At 37.4% G+C, this 23,682-nt stretch overlaps 1 protein-coding gene across 2 annotated transcripts in view; it reads left to right on the top strand.

Moving 5' to 3' along the window:
• Positions 1-23,682, top strand: part of LOC139696399 (glutathione S-transferase 1-like) — a 196,746-nt gene that overhangs the window by 4,455 nt on the left and 168,609 nt on the right. The window contains exons 1-2 of one of the 2 annotated variants that reach the window (XM_071595145.1): positions 11,929-12,609; positions 18,223-18,281. In XM_071595145.1, coding sequence (XP_071451246.1) covers positions 12,457-12,609; positions 18,223-18,281 — 212 coding nt within the window. In that variant the 5' untranslated portion in view covers positions 11,929-12,456. Of the gene's footprint in view, positions 1-11,928; positions 12,610-18,222; positions 18,282-23,682 lie in introns of those variants that run through there. The other variant, XM_071595146.1, reaches the window with a different exon arrangement.

Below are 23,682 nucleotides of genomic sequence, written 5' to 3'. Positions count from 1 at the left end.
GGGAGAAATCCATAGACAGGAAAATTGGATGCAGAGCATTTTAATAGGAGGTGGAATGTTGGAGACTGTAATAGAGGGGGGAACATTAAGCAAAGGAATTAGGGGAAGGAAAAGGATAGAAATGTTGGATTAAATGAATGGAGGTTGAATTAAAGAATAATTTGATGTAATTAACGGTTTCAGGTAGTTGAAGCTAAGATATGCGGTGATGTTCAGTCTGTGTCCATCCATATTCTATTTTAAATGGTAGAATAACAATTAATAATCCTTGCCAAAGCACGAGAGACCATATGATCTTTGAGTTATTAAATCGTCACCGTTTGCATAAGTTTATCATTTTTTATATCATGGTGATGGTTCGAATATCCATATTAATTAAAATCAAATTCAGGACAGAAATATAAAAGTGGCCCAATCACATTTGGATATTACCAATTACATACGTATCCTTCCGCAATCTGTCAACAGTGTACCTCTGATTACTCCAAGGTATAATCTACAATAAACTAAGCAACTCATATACATTAGAATATATATGAATGCAATCTAGTTTGAGCATCATGATAATACTAAATACTCTCTTCTCGTAACATTTCACCCTACGTATATTATTATGAATGTGGTAATGTATTTTTAACCACCGTTCTACACATTTAAAATTGGTTTTTTAACAACTGCTACCTTTGTTTTTAGCCCAGGATAGTTGACATCACGGTATAAAATGCTATTTATAAGAAAAAATCGCGAAATCATGTTTTCATTATCTTGTGAAAAGTTTCAAGAGGAGTAGAAATCGGGGAAATTTGAATTCGTCGCTGTTGTAAAAAGGCTGACTTGTGTAATTAAAGGTAAAACTTAACTTGAATTATTGTCTTTACTCTCATTGATTTTAACTTAAAAATTAAATGAAAGTTTACCGTATCCTAAATCAGTTCACATATGGATGAAGCGCGTTTGGATACCATATTCAAAGACAAAGCAGTCGGAATCTTAGGAGTGAAACCCAAGGGCAATTCATTTTTCTTTCTATGTAACGGTCCGTACCGTAACGTATACGTATCCGTATACGTAACGAACGTATCATTCATATTCTCTTATACCTAACGAAATGCAAATACAACAGAGTAGTACTTAGCCTTAATACACGCCATATCTGCGTAATTGGCTAGGATACTATGTAAAATAGGTGTCACCAGACGTTATCCAGCTGGAATATTGACAAATGCAATTTCCGATCATATTTTCAAGCCACTTATAAGTGCATAAAATAGTATTACATTTCTTAGTTGAGATAAAAGCAAACAATGGATCTCTAAATTATTGGCAATTAATTTAGATGCTAAACATTAATAAAGTACGGGAGCATGAATTGGAGCAAGGTATTAGGGTAGTCTGAAAAGTTTCCAACCTAACGAGTAATCGAGTCATTTTTTTCTTCAAATTTATTTTTATTTTTCATCATAGTCTCCTTAAAAAGCCAACACACTTTTTACAGCGATGCTCTATCTGCTTTAACCCTTCCGAATGGTAGTTGACGTATTTCTCCGCAAAATAGGTGTTTACGTATGTGATAACCTCCTTGTTTGATTATAATCTCTGTCCCCCAAGTATAAAATTTAGATTAGGAGACAAGAAAAAGCCGCTGAAACACGAACAGATTCGTTTCTCTCTTCAAATCCATCCTATGTTCACTGCAAAATAAAGGTAGCAATTTTCCTATTGTCAATTTTAAGAATGGGAATTGAACCGGCTACATTGAAATCGCCGACCCTGGTGGCGGCGGGATAACGTCCTCAGCGGAGGCCCCGGGTTCGAATCCCGTCTACATTGGTTTTTCGCTATCTAGGGCTTGGGTGTTTGTAACTGTTTCTATAGTTACATCATTGTTAAAACTCCGATGTAAAGGCCAAAGTGCTGCTTTCGGATTAATGAGCAATAAATAAATGAAACCCGTCCGTTTGACGGTATCGCGTAGGTTCATCTAAATAGACACATGAACCCGCAAGCCTCCGATCTGAACCCACGCAGAAAGGCGCGAGGTAACGCGATTGTGAGTGAACTGTAACCACAAATACATTCAGTTAGTTGATAATTACAGTTTTTCTAAACCTTTGTCCCGGGATACAAATTTATAAAGCCATTTACGAAGTGGACTTAAATCATCGCAAGCGAAAATATCTGCGTTTAAAGACAAATCAGTCACAAGTCGGCATTTTATCAGCGACATTTTTGAAAAACCCCTTTGCAGGCACGATATGTACGTACGAATGTATGTCGTATATTTTTCATGCGATTAATTGTATTCTGAACTCACATAGAGTGCAAAATTAATGAGCCAATGACTTTACCTGAGTTCCCCTAAATTCGAGAGACAACTTCTGCATCTGCCAAATATATGCAAGAGCGTGCGGCAGGGGATGCTTAAGCATGTATTTCATGCATAAATATCCACTGAAGTATATATATATATACATATATATATATATATATATATATATTTATATATATTTATATTTATATATATATATATATTTATATCTTTTTATAGATAATAATGGGACGGCACAATAGAACACAAATAGAATAGCAAATAGATGACCGGGATATCCCGGTCTAGGAAATATTTTTGCATTCGTGATCTGCTTGATTCCGCCTTCCTCACCTTTCCTGTGTTCGTCTTTTATGTGTGTTCCTATCCCTTTTCCTAATATCTCTTTCTATATAAATGAGTATTTGTTCGCCGTTTGGCGGGATTTCGTGTTTGAATGTGTATATATATATATATATATATATATATATATATATATATATATATATATATATATATATATATATATATATATAACCACAAAAATTCACGTGTACGCCACATAGAAATTTTATCTTTAATTAATTTTTATTTAAATGTAGCGTTTAATCACTATTTTAATTAATTCGAGATTCAATTTACACAAAAGCTGACCAATCCAAAAAAAATTCACCTAGTTGACATTGGCATCAACTATGGCATTGACACTAAAACTGTTGAAGGAATATACTTTTTTAAATAACTCATTTTCTCGCAAACAACTGAATTAGTTACTAGGACAACGTTTTGGTTTCTGGTTTCATAAGGATCATTTACATCCGCGTAAATATCATATAAATGTGTGCATGATGTTATCCTTCTAATCTTTGTGCTAGTGCCAAGTCACGTAAACATTCGTAATGTAACGAACGAACAATAGACAAATTTATGGTTTATAATATTTATTATTAGGTAGTCTACCGTTTGCGGTAGGTTTTGGATTCATACAAATTTAACGCCTATACATTTCTTTGCCTTGCCTAACAAGGCCAAATCTCGCATTAAAATACTACAATAAGCCCTTATTCAATTACACATAATTATTTCACCCCTTCAATCCATTCAACGTCCCACTTCTTATTCTTGCCACTTCCTCTTTTTCCTGATGTCCTCTCCGCCTTTCACAGTTGCCGGCATTATATCGCCAATATAAATTCTCTGCATGCATCATTCCGGCCTCCTTTGGATTCCCCCTACATTCCACTCTCCTACCCGTCCATGCTTAATACTCGTACTTCCTTCTTTTGCTTTTCATTTCACGTTTTCCATCCCTTACCATACTTGCACCTATGGCTTTAACCTTACTTTAACGACCAAGTTTCTGATCCGTAAATAGCTACGCTCCATAAAGTCCTCATTGAACTTCCTTCTGAAAAAGTCTTCTTCTTAAGCGATTATTCTTCTAAAGAGTATATCCCTAATAATTTGCACATATTGATCCGAACACCCCCAAGATATGTAACCAGTTCTACCTTAGATATTGACAACATCTATTATGCGATATACAAGGGCGATTCGAAAAGTAAGGTATCCTATTTTTTTCATGAAAAATCAAATTTATTCTCAAATTTGCGTACATCGTTGGAAAGGATGAGCATTTAGCTATATTTCCACATAGTTGCCTTGACGATCAATCACTTTTTGCGTCCTTGCAAGCAGCTTTATAACAGCGGGGTCGTACCTTTCTCCTGCCGCATCGCGAAGCCAACTGACGACTCAGTTTGGGTTTAGGAATGGGAGAGGTACGCGTGATGCCATTGCAGTAATGAGAATACTGATTGAGAGGAATATAGAACACAATCAGGACGTATTTGCCTGTTTCGTAGATTTCGAAAAAGCGTTCGATAGAGTAAATTGGGAAAACTAATGAGTATATTGCAGAAAATAGGAATAGATTGGAGGGAAAGGAGGCTAATCCGCAACCTGTACATTTCTCAGACTGCTCAGGTGCGAGTGGGGAACGGGGAATCCGGATGGGCAGTGATAGGAAGATGTTGGGCAGGGTTGTTGATCAACGTATATGGAGAGGAAATGATTAAAGATGCATGGGAAGAATGGAAGCTAGGAATGAAAGTCGGAGGGGAATTCGTATATTCAGTTAGGTTTGCTGATGACCAAGCTTTAGTTTGTCAGTCAGCCAAGGGGTTGCAAGCATTGCTGAGTGAATTGGAAATTCAGTTGGGATGGGATTGGGATGAGAATCAATATTAAAAAAACAAAGGTTATGCGATTTTCTAGAAAGAAAAAGGCTAAGCTAAATATTAAAATAGGAGGGAAAAAACTAGAGCAGGTAGAACAGTTTACGTATCTCGGTAGTGTTTTGGACCAACACGGTCAAAGTAGTAGGGACGTAAGGAGAAGAATTGCGCTAGGCAAAGAGGCTTTCACAAGGAGGAGGGAGTTGATGACAGGGACGTTGAGTAAGGATGTTAAGAAAAGACTCGTAAAAACTTTGATATGGAGCGTAGCTATGTACGGCGCGGAAACGTGGTCATTGAAGCAGGAGGATAGACGTAGACTGGAGGCTTTTGAAATGTGGGTGTGGAGAAGAATGGAGAAGGTGAAATGGACAGAGAAGAAAACAAATGAGGAAGTACTCCGTATGGTGGGCGAAGAGAGGAGTCCGTTGGGAGAAATCCTATGGAGGCAGGAAAAGTGGATGAAGGGGGTGTTGGCCGGCAGTAGGATGTTGAAGACTGTAATAGAGGGGAGAATGTTATGCAAACGAGGAAAGGGAAGGAACAGGATAGGGATGTTGGACGGGATTAAGGGAGGAAGAATGTACTCAGAGATGAAGAAGGACCTGATGTAGAGTAGGTTGCTGGATTGTGTTTTGTTTTGTTAGGAGTCACAAAATATTTATTTGGTAGTTGTGTCCATCCAAAGAAATCCTACCTTAACCGGTAGATTACCTTACAATAATATGGCGGAAAACATGACAATTTTCTTCACAGTGCAGTACGCTAAAAGTAAGAAATGAGTCACTTTATGTGAAATAAAATAGTCAGAACGTCGTATGCTCCAGATGAGTAAAATGGCTTTAATCCGGTAAACCAAAGCGTCCTCCTCTCCTCATCTCCCTAGGTCATCCCTTTCAACATGGATGTAATTTAATTATACGTCAACACGGAGTGCATTGCTATTGACAGAGTGTTCTCCGCGGAAGAGATGATTCGACGGTCGTATCTCACAGTTAGCTAATCAATATTGGAGACAGGCTGTCACGTCAAGTTTTTTAACACAACGTAAATACGATTATCGCATGCATTTCACTCTCGGGGTGACTTCCATGCATGATGTAACTGCTTTTGTTTACTTCATTGAACTGTGGAGTATCACGTCAATCTATATATCCGTGGTGGTATTATTTGGCCTGATTTTTTAAGAGTAGGTAATTAAATTACCCAAATTGATTTAATTGTAGCGAGTTTCTCGTTCTCTTTCTAAGCTAATAATATTTCCGACGGCTGTTGTTAAATAGAGCACTGCTCAAAAAATAAAACAACTTCTATTTATATTCAAGGATTACCAAATTTCCTTGATTTTCTTTGCGTAACTAAATGAATTCCAATGTATGTTACCTCATGAATAAATATCGTATTTATCCTTAATGAGAATCGTTTTGAGATGAGAAAAGTTCAATACAATGTAGAATTGTGCTAAAAAAACTCAGAACAGACAGCCTTTGAATAAAAGTTGGAGTTTTCATTTGCCATTAAGCATGGAATGGCGTGCCGAGGGATTTATATCCTTTTGAAACGGAAACACGGTAATAATATAAGCTTGGCTGGGATATATACGCCTATGTGTGGGTGCATTAGTATTAGCATACCTTTTGTTGGTATTACACGTATTTACTCTGTACTCGTATTCCTATGGTTATTGCCCAAGAATACCACCCGCCCTTGGGGCAGCTTGCGGTGTATTGTGTAGACATATATTTGCGAAATCCCCCTGCAAAAACTTCCCGTTCTTCACTTCCCTTACAAAAAAGTTGGTAATGAAATAGAATTATGATTCATACAAATTTAGCCAGAATTTTCGTGTTTTCATGTATAACCCTCTTGATGCATTTCGCGTCACCCTATCCCCCACTTTTGGCCTTCACGAGCTCATTTGTCGAGTCAGAGGGAATACTCAAAGAGAGTTCCATTATCTAATTTATTGAAGTTTAATTTGTCGCTTGTTTCACATTTCCGTCGAAAACCCTGGTCCCTTTGCCCCCTTAATTGGCAGCCGTCGCGCGAATGCTGACGTAGGTTTGTCTTTCTCGCCTCTCCACCTCGCCTTCACAACCCGCCCCGACGCAATATTCCTTTAATCATCACCGGGGCGAATGGTCCCAAGGCCGCTTACTGCAACAAGTACTCTGACCTAGATATTCTTAATTTCACAGCGCGCCTCATGCAGCCAAAAATGCAATCATCCGTAAACGTTTTACAGGCTGTATCTCCAAATATTCCCAGATGACGTTCAACGGAAAAGTCAAGGAAAGATTTCAGCTTCCATCACGCCGAGTTAACTATTCCCTTGAAGGGAAAAGAGCATTAGTGACCTCGCATCTATGAATAGACGACGTTTGCGTCAATTGCATCAGAAATCCTGAATTCCTAGTTTTCATTTCATATCCGCAAAATTCGCAGTCACCGAATTTCACCCGCGATGCGAATTCTGTGGATGCCTTCTATTTGTGGAACTGAGGAAGGAATGTAGATGATGGAGTCCAGAAAAATACGAAAATCCTAAATCTTATAGAAATAATTTAACTCCAATATGTATTGAAAAATGATAATTATGAGAGTTCAGCGAGAGGATTATTCAGCAGTTAGTGGAAGGGAAGAAATTTAGCAAATTTCCTTAAAGGCGCTAACTTAATTTTCATGTAGCGTAGTGCAATTAATAAGAAATTCATCACACCAATTGGTAGACTCGCATTATGATGACGATATTGTGAGTTTAGAAAGAAGAGGAGGTGATACATATATATATATATATATATATATATATATATATATACATACATTACATACATATATATATTTATATTGATATATATTTATATACATACATAGATACACACATATATATATATATATATATATATATATATATATATATATATATGTATATATATACAAAAAACATTTATATATAATATACATATAAATATTTATATAAATATGAATACATACACACGTTTATCTCACCGATTCCCATGCGAGCCTAATGATTCGAGCTAATTAGACGCCCATTGTGTTCCAAATTTTTAACCCTCCTTCCTGGTTTTACGTTTTAGCGAATTTACATTAAAAACATCGGGTGAAAGATGCCGTGATAGTTCGTCGGCCACTCGTTGATATGGAGATAAAATACGAGAAGATAAGATTGAAAAAATTTTATTGACCTCGATTCAACGATACCATCAGGGTCTGTCTCTTAGTTCTCTTCCGGATTCAAACGACTTAGATATCGAGTTTATCCTAGGGTATAGCTGTGCTGCGACTTAAGTCTGGGGTTCGTGCCCTAGAAATATCTGATGGCAAACGAAAATATTTTTCACACCATTCCTGGAGCACTAGCGTCGCCAGAAGGCGTAAAAAAAGGATACTTTTCCTTGGAGCGCGACACTAATGTCTTATATATTACCCTACATGTTTTTACATCAGGGGAGTTGTGGCAGAGGGTCTAAGCCATTGGGTGAAGTACTCAAATTATTAGTTCCAATTAGTTCGTACAAATCGTCTGAATTCTTAACCATCTTCATCAGGGCCAACAACTGATGCATCGATATTGCAATGCGTTGTGCGGAATGAATATCCGCAAAAAATTAACATTTCTACCTATGTTTATTTTCCAAAAATTGAAGCCTGTCCCCATTATTCACTAGACTTTGGGGAAGTTATTGATTTATGCGTCGGGAATGATATTTCCTGCAGTTGTGTTAGATAACTACTACACTAGTCAAATTTTCACCTAAATTAATGCATTAATGTTGAGTGGATGAACATTAATTCAGCATTTAATCATGCGTATTCAATAAATAAACATAAAAATAATGTAGAGTCATTAATCAATATAAGTTTCTCGCTAATTTTTAATGATAATAATAATGCCGTAAAATTTATAATAATTGGTATTCTATGGGCTAAAGGCAGATTTTAGATCGACACACCATGCAAAGGTACAATGATACATTTACTTGCCCCTCCCAAAAAAAACACAACTACACATTTCTACACTACATCTACACCCTCGTCGATTGCGAATACTTCAATCCTCCTTTATCCCTCCTCCCACTTATATAACAGTCTTCAAAGTTCCATCACAAATAAAAATGTTCTCTGTATCCACCTTTCCTCTCTCCTTTGGATTTCTCTTTAGAGTCCTCCTTACTTGGTTAACCCTTGGTTTTTTTATTATTATTATTATTATTAAAAATACACATGTGCTGATAGACATTGTCAGGTGGCACACAAGTCCCAAATAATTGCAAAAGATAATACATAAAACTAGACTTCAAAACACAAATCTCTTTAACAAAACAAGTGAATCCCCATCCCATTTACAACCATTAATCAGCAAGAAAAAAAAGATAAATTAAAAATAAATTAAGCTATTACATATAATACCATACACCACACATCAATCAAATTATTACATATATGCCTTACATCTATTCTTAAAAGTATACACTCTGTTAGGAAAGGGCTCGAATATTTTTGCAGGTAAAGTGTTCCACTCAACAATTGTTCTATTTAGAAAAGAAATTTTTTTTTATTTGTTCTCTGTGCCCGGCATTTTATCTTAAATTTGTGATCATTTCTGCCTATAAAATTTGGGTTCCCCGCCTCTTTCCTAAGATCTGCCCAAGCTTTCTCCCCCTTCAAAATTCGGAACATTCCACAAAGTCTGCTTACTTTTCTTCTAGATTCTACAGGTTCCCAGCCCAGCGTTTCTAGCATGTCAGACACACTCTCCATCCTCCCATGCTTCCCCAGTACATATCGGGCAGCCTTTCTTTGCACCTTCTTTCTGTCCATTTCACATTTTCCATCCTTTTCCTCACCCACATTTCAAAAGCTTCCGATCTACGGCCTTTCGTCTTGCTTCACCAAATATGTTTCCGAGCCGTACTATACCACGCTCCAAATCAAAGTTTTAACGAGTCTTTTCTTAACATCCTTACCCAAGATCCCTTTCATCAATTCCCCTCTCTTCGAGCAAGCTTCTTTGCCCTTCGCGAATTTTCTTTATATGCTCCTACTATTTGCGGTATTTTGGTCGTAAATACTTTCGAGAAAAGTAGGTAAACTTTTCCACCTGCACTAGTTTATGCGCTCCTATTTTAATATTTAACTTACTTTCCCTCTTCCGCGAAGAAACTCCATAACACACCTTTGATTTGTTTTGAATGATTCTCATTCCACGCGATATCATCACATTATAAGGGCTTTCAAATGCACTCGGTAATGCTTGCAACAGCTTGGCTGACTGGCAAACTGCTCGTAAAGCTTGATCATCCGCAGACCTAACTGATTTTATGACTTTCATTCTTACCTTCATTTCTTCCCATGCTTCTTTAACCATTTCCTTCAAATATACTTGTACGTTGAACATTACAGATGATGATGGACACCCCTGTCTTACTCCTATTCCTAACACTGTCATCCAGCATTCCAATATTCAAAGTATTGCGTCACATCAGTTCATTCACTTACGAGTAGAAGTGTGTAAATTCTAACTAAAGCCATGCTCTTTTGATTCCTTTACAGCGCAAAATCTTTGCACCATTATCCTAAAGAAGAAAGCCGCCTTTAATGTCCGTCTCAAAAGCATAGATTGCCTCATAATCGACCCTCTAGATGACCCCTTCCTTAGAAAAACATCTGTGACAATGTGTATCCATGTGCGTGTGGTGATAGGAATAATTTAGTGCTTGTCCTTGTTGACTAGTCGGGAGTTGCATTTGAATTTTCCTCTTCTAAGGTGGTTAGTGAGTTTATAATAATGTAACGCCATATTCTCCGGAATTTGTTTCCTTATTTATCTTCTTTCTTCTAAGCCTACAGGTAATGATATTGTAAACGATTTCTTTAAAAGTGCCCTTCAGAAATAAATGACAGGACTCAGCTGTATATCATCCTGTGACCCATATCAAAGGCGTGTGGCAGGGCATGACAGAGGACTTTAATAAGAGAAGTGCGTCATTTTTATCTTGTAGGAGCGTAACGTAGCATTATGCTTCCAATGGCTTATGGTGAGTTTAATTAATTTTGCGCCATCACTTATTCAATGGTTCTCATGTGCATGAATTATAATTTCATTTTAATATAAATTGAAAAGCAGATTCTCTTAATTTTCATGACTCCCCATGTGGCGTAGGGGATGTGTGTTTTAGAGTGTTACGATAATAGCTATGAAACTACTTCACAAGAATTGTGAGAAAAAGAGTATTTTTAATAATTATGTAATTCGGACCATGTTCTGCGAAATATTACCGCTTAAAAAATGAACAGGTTGTATTTTTCAATTGTCCACGCATCGCTAGTTTCAACGTTCAGGTGTTATCATTAGGTAGGTGTACTTATCTCATATAAATAAACATGATATCTCACTAATACGAAGTAGATAGATAGACATAGACATGAAAGCAAAGCGTTGAAATCCTTGTTGTATTCTAATAAACGATTGGGCAGTCCAGACTGCGTTCTTTATTCCATAGGATTTTATAGATAAAATAGTGTTTCCACTCATTTATTCTCAGACGACGGAGGAAAGTGCTAAATTTTTTATTAAGGGCATCATTGGTGACTACTACTTTTTACTCGTGCCTCGATCGGCAATAAGTAGTAGCAGTTATTAGGGAAGGACATGGACAGATCAGATCATTTGCGGCATAAGGAGTAGGTGGATTAAGGTCGGTTTTTCAGGGAACGGGGAAAGAATAAATTAAGAGAGAAACCCGACGTCGGCATTTGCCTACTTCAATAACGAACGACGTCAAGGGGTTATACAATTTGACGCCCAATCCGACGGGCAGTGAACTTTATTTGAAGTGCTTTGAAACTTAAGCAGGGATTGGGATATGTATGTACAATTTTGCAACCATCAGGATAAGAACCCGGATATTTGGAGTTGGAAGCCAGAACACTTGACATATTGCACCCATGTGATAACGGATTGATGATAATTCGGATAAATTTGTTTCCAAAGGGGATCACGGTCAAACACCTAAATGGAAGTTCGTGCGGACACGAAGAAGGCAAAGAATTAAATCAAGACGAGGGGTGGGATGATGAAATCACTCACCGAAGTAAACGGGGATGGGAGAATATCAAGTGTGGAAGAAAAGAGATGGTTACGTGGTCTCACGTCCGGAAGTCGCTCGTCGTGTGGCACGCCTGCGCTCTCCCCCACCCCCTCCCCCGCCTCCGCCAATCCGCTGCGAACTTGCGACGACCCCCGCACACACACACACACACACACACACACACACACACACACACACACACATAACCCCCCTCTTTTCCCTCCCCGTCCCTCAGAGATGCGCTTTTGTTTTTATTGCCCGTCTCCGAGATCCCGCGCGTCACTTCACGGAGCCGACTCGTCGCAGAATAACTCGGTGTGGTGGTGTTGCGGTCGGGGCCAGGAAAAAAGTCTGCTTCCAAGGGAAAGCAAGCGGACGCCGAGCCCTAAGGGACACCGTGCGGACTCCGGAAAACCTTCTCCCCCTCGGTGGAAGTATTGTAGCACTGGGATCCCGGTAGAGGAAGACGAGAGAACTGCACGCGCGAACACCCCTTCTGTGAGAGGAGAGAAGGAAAAATTCTTTGCTCGTGGAGTTACAGAGGAGGATAGTTTTTGGTCGTCCGCGGAAATCCCAACTGCGTACAGGAGATTCATTCCTAACCCTCACCCCCCCCCCCTCACTACCAATATCGTCCACGGACACTCCAGCTTCTGTGCCACAAACCACCAACGCAGTTCGTCCTCCCTACTGTTTCGCCCGGAGAGACTAAAAAAAAGAAAAAGATTTCGAGCGAGGAAGAAAAACAAGAGAAGAGAGATATCCTTCGGTTCAGTTCGATCAATCCTACCCACACGAGATGAAGCTTTCGGGTGTTGAGCTGATATACATGACGGGATCGCCCCCTTGCCGGGCAGTTCTTATGTGCCTGAAGGAGTTGAAGGTAGAAGTGGATATGAAGAAGCTAGACATGTTCCAAAAGGCAGAGCACAAACAACCGTGGTTCGTCAAGGTGAGTTTCAGTGCAAGGGGATCTCATCCTATCCCATCACTTCCCCAGTCTTCCTACCGCCTTCTAGCCCCATTCCCGCGGGAGGAGAACAAAAGACGGCGATGGATGCGAAGCGTGGAAGAGTGTGGATGTCTGTCTGCATCTTTGTCTCTCTCTATCTCACTGTTCGCCGCCTCCGTCGTCTGCTTTGCCCTCAATTCCCCTCTGCTAACTCTCCGCTAGACATCTTCCGACCCCTATCTCACTCTCTCTCTCTCTTCCTTTCCTTTACCCCAACCTCTCTCTCCCTCATCCTTTTTGTATCCTCCCGACGTCCTCATGTCCTAAAAATTTCTCGTGTTTCAAAGGTTGTCATCCGCACGTTTTTCTGGGGTCACCGGAGATGCGGGGTGATTACGCGGAAAGTTGGGGGGGGAGGATAATATGAGAAATTCGCTTTGTAGTGGGAAAATGAGCGTTTTGTGCCAGACTGCTATTTATTTATTTTAAAGAGTTTCTTTTTTCAAGTGTTTGGAAGTTTTACACGTCGGAGTTGAAACATGAAGATTTTTTAAAGAAATTTGGGAAATTTTTTTGAGTGGATTTTTTTTCACGAATAAACAGTGCGCACCAAAACTTTTTTGCGTGCCGAAAAATTTCATTTAAATTCAACTTTAGAATCCTCGTCATCATCAAGGAATTTAATAAAAATGTAGGGAAAAATCGATTCTCTCTGTGCTTGGAATTCTCATTTGAGTAAATAAATTTTGATTGGAATTTCGATATAGTGTCGCTCCTCAGGAATTTCAATGAAACTGTGCTGAAACTTCGATTGGTACTCCATGGAAAAATTTATTTCGGACAAGTTATAAAGCTATCAGCAAGGATTACCTTCATTTATGTCCCATTTATTTGAAAAAAACTACAGCATCGCTTTTAAATAAGGTCCGATGCTCTCGGATGCCTTCATATTTTTATTTTATTTTATTTTTTATTTACACAATTACGTTGCAATTAGGCGAATTTCCTGGTGGCAGCGGTCAAGTTAGGTCAAAGATAACTCTTACAACGAAAATTACATACGTACATATAAAAACAGATGAAACTGCGAGTCATGAATAGCAGAGTTAGCATCAATTTTGTTCTTTTTTAGCTGGAGAGAACATTCAATAAAATGAATTTGGGATTTTTTTTCCGGAGGAGTATATTTGACAGAATACTGAAAAATGTTTTTGATTCGCAACCATATTTATAACATGCTTGACGAATTATAGGTTTCATAAACTGATTCCTTTTCCACAGTTTCTCTTCCATTTTATTTTGTAGACAAACAGCAATTTACAAATGCTCTGTCCTATAAACTCTTAATTTTATTTTATCCATAGCACTAATACATCTCGTAATTTGATACCGGCAGAAAATTAATTAAGTACGAATTATTAATTAGGTACGAAGCTTTAGTTCTTTGCCATATTACGTCTTTTTACAAGAAATTATGTTTTAAGTACGCATAAGCAGCCTTAATTTTATTTTCAAGGAGTATATCTTTGTCTTTATCTTAATTAATAGAATTAAATCTTCAGGGAGAAAGAAAGAGATTTGGGATTATCCACGCCCTTAGTTTTCTTTACATTCTTACGTTTGATATATTCGGAACTTATAATGCTCCTTCCCAATCGGGGAAAATAGCAGATTATGAGGACTCCATCGAGTATCTTTCATTTATCAAGATCATTAGAATGCAAAAAGTCACACCGGAGACGGAAAAGAGGACCCTGGAAACCTTTCTTTTTAGTTTTTTCGAATATTTATGATTCAATCCTGTCTTACGACACACTTAGCGATCATTTCTGGTATTCCTTATAGTTTTCGAAGGAGTATTATAAAATATACTAACTCGAATCTAAATATCTACAGGATTATTTTATATCAATTCAAATATCTTCAACATGTTACCAGAAGGAATACTCGTACAGCATGTTAAACTGTATGATGACATTGGTGGTATCAGGTGTGTCAGAATAGTCAGAAGCAAAAAATATAAATTTGCGACTCCAGAGTAATTTACTTAGATACGTCCTGCGTTTCGAGATTCAACTTCAGCTTTATCTTAAGAAGACGCCGAACTTTTGATCCCGGATCGTATTCAAATGAATAACTGTGGAATCACAAAGCTATGGCGTTTCATTCTAACCTTACTGTATGATAGCTTTTTGAAGACGATGAAAATCTCGTTTAGATATCGGTTAAAGAAGATATCGATACTCAATTTTAAGATTATTCACCCATCTCATCAATCTCTTGTACTTCATTTCGTATGTTTTATTTTGGTTTTCAAAATGTAATGCGTATGTATTATTTTTCCATATTTTATTTGTTTGCTCTCAACGACGCTTGACCGAACAAAAGAGTTTCTTAAGTGGAAAACCAAAGTTTTCATGTCGTCATGGAATTATTTATTGTGTTGAATAGTGAAGTTTGAAACAAAAAAAACATTTCCTACATACTTCTAATCAATATAACTTAATGCTTCTTACTGCTCTTTGCAATTGCTTACCACTTTTAAGTATCATGCTTGCTAAATGATTTAAGGTATAGGTAAAATTTCATTGCCCAATATTTTTAGTCGTGTTCTTTTAAGGAAAATAGATTGACCGTGTGATATATCTCTTCGATGATCCCCCCGCGACATGAAAAATAGATGTGAGTAACGTAATTTATCGGATACTAGGGTAGCGTTTAACCTGTTGCGCCCAATCAATGCTGGACTTCACGGTAAGTACGTAAACCCCCGAGTAATCCCTCCAAATCTCGCGCAAGTGAACTTTGATATTCACCCAACTTAACGAGAATACTAGTGAGATCACCGTTCATTCATCAGATCGCACTTACGTAGGCTTGTTTACAACAGAACTATCTTGTTTCAATGCCACCTTGGACTCCATAAGTGGTAAGCCCTACTCAAGGACATACGATAGCTCTTCCTCGGAATCCACAATAGCGAAAGATCTTGACTCCAAAGTTGGCAGTAATGAGGATTGTTTACGCTGTCCGAAGTCGTCATTTAAATAATGGGATGTACGGCGTGTGATTCCTTAATTTCGAGCAGGAATAGACAAGGACATCACACGCCCAATGAGGCCGTCACCTGGCGGAATAACATCACGACAGACTTAGAGGGATGTTTGTAGAATAGTGACTTTTTACCAAAATGAATATTAGGTAAGATTCACTGCTGTAATCGGCCGTGTTCTCTTACCAAATATTACTGTGAAAAAAATCGCTGTTTTACGACAAGATCCGTATACCGATCTTTAGTAAATAATTGAAATGCAAAACGCAAAGAGGGAATTGCTTGTGTTTTATCCTCAGGCAACCACGTTTCAATTTGCTAAGGAAGTGAACTATTCTTTCTTATCTATGAAGATGTTATAAATTAAAAATATAACAGATAGAGTGGAGGCAGTGGCCGGGAAAAGGAAAGCTTCAGCCAAAGGCTCTCACTGAGCTGTGATGTTAGAAGGTTATGTATTTCTGAATTAAACCAAAGTGCAAAGTACTCTATATTCTACTGTTATGCCTTCAGCACTGTGGATAGATCAGCGGAAGTACCCGGACACCCTCGAACTTTTCTAGAATGATGAAAGCCGTTTAAGAAATTCTACAGAGCAACAACGCTACATTTACACAATTATGGTGAATAAATTGCGTTCTGGTGCAATTGGAACCGTGGAATTCGTGAAATAATATAATCATTAATTTGGACTTAATTATCCATTGAGTAACTCGTAACACATCCCGGAAAATCTTGCCGGGTAACATGCAGATGGCAGAGTGAGCCTCACCCCGGATAACTTAGCAACGAGACAAAGTTTCCTCCTTGTTCGGGAGAAGCCCAATCTTCCAGACCTCCTTCATTTGTATACTACTATAGGGTCACAAATATTTTTTATGGTCCTGTCACTTGGACTAAAAAACTTCCTCCCGTCTTCTAAGAAAATTCAGTCTTGAGACGCTGAGGATGAAAGAGAAGCTAAAGGATGAATAAAGTAGCAATGAGTAAGGAAAATGATTATGAAATGTGCTTTAAAATAATGGTATTTAGCAAGAAAGATATTTAGCACCGGTTTTATCATGATGAGTTAAATTGAAGGTTAACTGTAACTTCTGTTAACGAAGCTCAATTTTATGAACGCTAGTCAATTTAAAGACGAAGTGACTGCATTTATCACGTTAACGAAATGGTGATTTTCGTCCGAATTGTTTATGAAATCCGTGACCTCCACGTTACATTAAGGTCACATTATCTTCAAGTCATCTAACGATTCAATATAACGGGAAATTATAAAATCGGAGCTACCTAATGTCAGATCAGTGAATTAAAAAATTAGCAGGTATTGTTTTTACTACTTCAATAAAGCCATACAAAATCGCACGCTCAAAGTACCAGTAAGTGAAACGGAACATCAAGGAGTTTGTATTTTATTAAAAGATAATGAATGTTTCCTCCAATTCCCTCAAGACAACCTCTTCTAATTATATAAGTTCTGAGATAAATTTGGGAATCTTAATGCAATCTCGACATATCGCTAGTTTTTTGCTAATAATGTATTAAATGTCTTAACGTTTATTTTTATCGATAATTTCCACCGTTACAGATATTTATTTCATTTTGTTCATTATGAATGAAAATAATTATCCACCCATGCCAATCATGGAATTTTGGAATTGTAATGCCCAAATGGAATTTTTATGTATGTATATATACATATATATATATATATGTATATATATATATAATATATATGTATATATACATATACATATATATATATGTACATATATATATATAAATCTAAACACAAATAGTTCCTTCTATCCACAGAAGCCATCGAATTTAGGAAAACGTGCGACTGTCCTTTTTTATATTTCTGCTCGTATATTTGTGTTGGCCAACGACATCACGCTCCTTCGTTTGATTCATTATACACATCCGTGAGACTTATATATATATATATATATATATATATATATATATATATATATATATGTGTGTGTGTGTGTGTGTGTGTGTGTGCGTGTAATATGAACAATTTGTATACCCTATGGTGGAATTTGTATAAGTATATATTTTCAGCAAGGGGATCAATTAATCTGCCTGGCTGTGTGAATTAATCGCCTTGGAATGTATTTTTTTTAATTAATAAGTAACGTGATTATTAATTCAAATAATTTGTATGATCAACATGACTCTTTTCGAATAGATGAAGTAATGGAACGCTTGAAATTGCAATGAAAAATATGTTATTTTTCACGACCTAGGGGTCAAAAAATTGTATTCACCACCTAAAGATGACAATATTTGTTGAAATCTAGTTCGTGAAAATTAAAATATTCACATTATCTATTCTTTCCGATCCAGTCATTTAAATAATGTATAAAGTTAAGCCTCCGAGTGAACGTTTTGTTATGACTGTTTTCCATGAATATATGAAGTGAAAAACATTTATTGACAAAGCCATGCATAATTCTATGCCTATGGTGAAGAAATAAATTGAATTGAATTGAATTGAATATATCCCTGATGATTTGGATAAAACTATTAAATTCCTATCCCTCTCTCTCTCTCCTCAGATGAATCCACAACACTGCGTGCCTACCCTCAATGACAACGGTTTTATCCTCTGGGAAAGGTGAGTAATCTAAAAATGTCGCCGAATCCAACCTTAACTACGTTTCACCTCCCGCATAATCCCATGATTTATTTTATTTTCAATGGCCATACGTTTGGGTGATTGCGACCTCCCTAAGGCCAGTCTCATATGGGAATACCTGGTGGTTTCCTTTTTTTTATGCCAAAGAGAACCGCGGCTGTATTTTTGAATCGATAAAATCGACTTCAATATTACCCAATCCGTGTCCAAAAATATCAACCAGATTGCTCAAGATTTTGAAGGCGTTTCGTCCGTTAAAAATATTTTTTATTTCAAGAACATCAGCGTGAATAATTGGTTTTCTTCACCGGGGAGCGCGCCAAATCGCCATAGCGTGCGTGCCAATGGTAGAACGGCTTCGTGCCACGTATTCGTTATTTCTCCCCAACCGTCCAAAAATCCCGAAATAAATAATTTTTACACGATTCCTAAATACGCAAACACAAAATTTCAGCCTCGTTCAGCCATTAACACGCAGGTTACAAGCCCTATCTCCTTTCTCCCCTTAAGGTGTCTTCGCCATCATGAGGACACTTCTTCCAGATATTAAGCTGTATTATATTTGACAAACTTCTATTATTTCAACTATGAAGTATGTTCTATCGGCTGGGATGATTAAAGAATGAATTTTCTTATAATTATTCCTTAAAGGTAGTACTTTTATGGGACAAGATTTTTTTCGAACAATCAAAAAAACGACCATTTGAATAAGTAAAAGATTTTAAGAAAAATTCCTACAATTTTATTGCACGAAATTTGCATTTTGGGAAATTGAACTTTAAAATAAAACCGCCGTCTGCTGAAAATGGCACTTGAATGTGTTTTTTTATATCAACAGAAGGTAAAAATTTTGAAATAATATTAGGCGACATTTACTCACAACCAAATGATATTTGAAAATTTGGAAATGAAAGGTAAATTAAGTTAATATTTATAATTATATAATTCCAGCTTCTTTAAAATAAACGAAATATAATACGCGTGGAGTTTAGGCCATATTACACATATCTCTTACCAACAGTTATCCATACGTATATCACATCATAACTATTAAGTACTAATATCCATCATGATATACCGCATCCGTAGTTAAATGCGATTTCTACATTCTCATAGGTAATGTATAACTGGAGCCATAAAATAACCATAAATACAGTTAACAACCCTAAGGTCGGTTTGGTAGGTGATGGTAGAGTTCACCCAGCTTAATGGTGTATAATATTCACACTTGGGTTGGGGAGTAGGGGAGGGTAGGGGAGACAGATCCTTTTCCTGTGCCGCCTAGGAAGTTCTGGTACCCGAAATATCACACAGCTCGGTAGAGGATGTGGATGCCCAGAGAGGCGTGAGGGAATCAAGCACGGAGCCTTCGGTCAACAGTCCAACGCATTACCCCTGGAACACCATATCCCCCTAACAGTACATTCTTTCATTTTTAACATCTAGGAAGTAAACGCAATCGTTTGGTAAATTCACGTAATCAGGCAAGATACAAAGTCAAAACATGCGAGGATGAGGTCAAGTGTAAGCCATAAAACTGCGCTACTATTTCGAAACATCCTCCCAATGCCAAGTTTTGTTTCCCACAATGATGATCATGGTTTCTATGAGTGTTCCACCACTGACAGCATGATACCAGAAAGCAAGAATACGGAGCAAAGATAGTGTAATAATGGCCGCTCCACTTTAACATGCATCACAGAGAAACGGCGATCTTTCGTTCGTTTATTCAGTATTTATGGGAGGCGAAATATATTTCATATTCATCGACAAATCAAAGTTTAGAATAGTGATTCATATATTTCAGTTTAGCAATGACGCCTAGACTAGAAGTTCTTAAACAGTGCTATTTCCATATCAGGTGCCCCTCAAACCAGGTAAGGCACACATCGGTAGAGGCTTTTACGTAGAAAAGTTAATTCTATGATTTTTCTAGAAGTATCGGTGAACTTTTATAGTTCTGAAATACTTATATTGTACAGCAAGAGGACTATATGTGAAAATTGTATGAGTTAGATCACTTATTAGCCAAGACATTGCGTGAACTTATGACTCACATTTTGTCATGGAAACGAACGGTAATTCGAATTAAAATCGTTATCCCTGAATCCTATCCATCGCGCTCCTTTCTCTTAACCCCCGTTGCTCTATTAAATTGAACTTTCAGTTCGTTTTAGGATGGTGTGATAGAAGGAAGTTATTTAAAGAGATGAAAGGCAGTCCCGAAGTTTGATCGATCCCGTGAATTGAATCAACTTTCCTGAGTTTTTACAGCTTCCAGCGGTCGCTTTTGTAAAACATTTTCCGGAATGCATTAGAATTGATGAGTTTGAGGTCTCCGTGCTAATACTGTGAAGCATCAGCGACAAGGAAAATGTACAATTAAAACAGTTCCAATTTTGAGTGGAGAGTTTTAATAATGAATTTTAAATGGTCAGATAGCTTAGGATAATCCAAATGAATCCATATAAACATTCCATTCACTGTAATGTACGGTGTATCGTTGACAGTCATAAGGCTTTTACTAATGTAATAAATAAAATATCCTGGAATAATATTTTCCACGAATAATTACGGAGGCAGTATTAATAATTAGTTATATAATTTATTTCAACGTAAAAAATTCTGCTCTGCTTCCTCGTATTTCTGCTCATTTCCGAATGAGATTGTTGAAAATTGTTAAATTTCAAGATGAATTTTTAAAATGAAATTAATATGCCCAAAATCCGTACCGTTTTCTAATACCTAAGAATACTTGAAATTAAATTAAAAACACTCCAATGAAACCTGACCTAAATAGTTTGACCCCTCAGTCAAATTACTTAGGTATTTTTTTCACCAGGTTTTTCGGAAAAAAGTAAAAAATAAAAAATGAAGAGTGTTAGCATTGCGTCAGAAGAATGTTAAAAAACGATTGGATTGCCCCGTTTCTCTGTATTAACAACAAGGACTTTTTTAACAGAGTATAATTTTAATTCGCATTAGCATCGCTTATGCCACCGAAACCGAAAATCTTTAATCTTGCATGTCTCTTGCCAAATAGTACACTCTTCCACTAGTTTCTCTGTTTATCACTGGCACAACATACCCATCATACTGCGTACGCTTACCAAGCGATCGTGATGTCAAGGATTGTAGATTTAAGTAAATAACATGCACACAAGCACTCTCGTATAGGTCGACCCCCGAATTTTCAATTAAAATTCCCACACTTTTACATCCCTCTTTTATAACTCGGCCCTAATTTTTTGTAATTATTTAATATGTCTAAGTTAATTACAGTGAATTAATTATAATTATGACTTGCGAAATTTTCTCAAGTAATTAGAGATAAAAGAGATATAATTTATCATTTTTAAAGGTGGTTATCAAGTCCTAAAGCATCGATATTTATTCAGATAATTTCCATGTATCGATTATTATCATCAATATATCGGTAACAAGCAGACAGCAATAGTGGCAGTATTTTTTGTGGTAACAAAAGACATGACTGTGACAAAATTATTACATGACGGTAATGGCAGTGGATTTAGGAAGTTTACTATGCTATAACACTTAACTCACATCCCTAATAACATACGTATTTTAAAATTTATTGAATACCACTCTCGTGTATTGGATGGTTCTTGATTTTCTTTCAATTAAAACTTTATATTTACATATCGACCGATACACGAGTATATACTGTAATTGAACTGAATGTTAAGTTTCATTTTTTTATGAAATTTTAATTTGCGTCCATTGAACGTATAGAGAGGCATGATTCATCAAACACACGGTGCCAGTCTGATGAAATACAAGTGCATAACTAAAATGATGTAAATGGATCCATGTAACTACAACAACTCCGATTTGTTTCTATAACAGCTCTATGGTATACACCTCGTTTCAATTGCTCAAAAAATTCATATATAGCTTGCGGCAGTATAAACTTTTCGGCATGGTATTAAGCAGTATTTCTCTCCCGAATATACCTTGATTTTCTTTAGATCACGTGTTTTCTCGCTGGGTGAAAGGAATCACGTTGTCACGTCTTCCAAAATGTCTGGATGGCTAAAATTGATAACCGGTATCCTTCGACTTGGCATCTATTTATAATTCACATCGTTTATCTTGGCGTTTGCGTCAGAAATATGTTGAGTTCAGGAGCAGAGAGTTCACGTCGCGGAACTTAAGCGACTCGTCATGGTTAATTTCTGGTCTACTTGCAATTCTCCCCCCCCCCCCTCGTCGTTCCTTGGCTAGGGGTGGTTAGATTAATGGTCTCCTCTTTAAATGTGGAAGTCGAAAAAGGTCCATGTGCACCGTTTTACAGACAAGCTCGAATGATTTCCGGTGCATGCTATGGAGACAGTGGCAAATACGTCTTTCCTTTACGTGTCGTGACTTTACGCGAAACCACAGGGCAGAAGATGCTTGAGAATGGGTAAACTACAAATTTTTACAGGCTACGAATTGAGTATAAGCAATGTCAATTGCTATGAAAAGGTAGGCTACAAGTTGAAAACAATTTTTTTTCAAAATTAAGATATCGATATTCGAATCATATACCCCTGCAAAAAAACTCCATCCACACATTGTCGTATAAGTGTTTTCATTGCACGGGAGTAAAATAAAATTCCATTCTATTACATATTGACGCGAGAAAAATGAATCGTATTAATATGAAAAAAATATTGAGTCGATACCATTGTTTTCTAAATAAGCCTCACATGATAGTTATAAATGCCTGGAAGAAATAATTTTATCAATCCTTGAAAGATAATTGACTTGACCTGAAATATAAGTACATAAATGTATTAGTAAGATCATTTCCGTTGCCAAATACGTTCTAACGTGAGTGAAGTAGTGTTGTAAAATGAAAAGTGTTCTTATGTCACGTGAAACATAGTGGGAGTTGGATTAGCAGACTTTTCCACCCTGGCTTAACCCGTAGACAGAATCACATAGACGGTGGCGTTGGATAAAATGATAAAGTCGCGAATGTTTGGAACGTGGAATTGAGACGATAATTTGTTGGAAGGAGTAGGAGGTGAGGGAAATAGGGAGGGAGGGACGTGAGATTGGGGGGAGGAAAGCCATGATCCAACGAAGGTCATGAATAAATCATTCTTCCTTCCTCCGTCCACGCTCCCCCGCTTTGCACACGCCCACACAATGCGATCGATTCGAATACTTCTCTCTGCCCCCCCCCCCTTCCACCCCCTCTATATATAATGGTTTCCACATCCACTCCGACCGCAACGTATTTTTCTCCCGCGGGCAAATACGATTCCTCGCGGCGTCGGACGCCGCGTCGGACTGTTCGGACCGCGTCCGTTTCACTTGTACAATGGAGAGCGCCGACATTGACGAAGATAAGTGGCATTTTCCAAGGGTG

Source organism: Hetaerina americana, unplaced genomic scaffold, assembly GCF_022747635.1.
Source record: "Hetaerina americana unplaced genomic scaffold, ioHetAmer1.1.p SCAF_7, whole genome shotgun sequence".
NCBI classification, from domain to species: Eukaryota; Metazoa; Arthropoda; class Insecta; order Odonata; family Calopterygidae; genus Hetaerina; species Hetaerina americana.
Note: the sequence above shows the minus strand (reverse complement) of the source record. Positions and strands in the feature narration are given on the sequence as shown.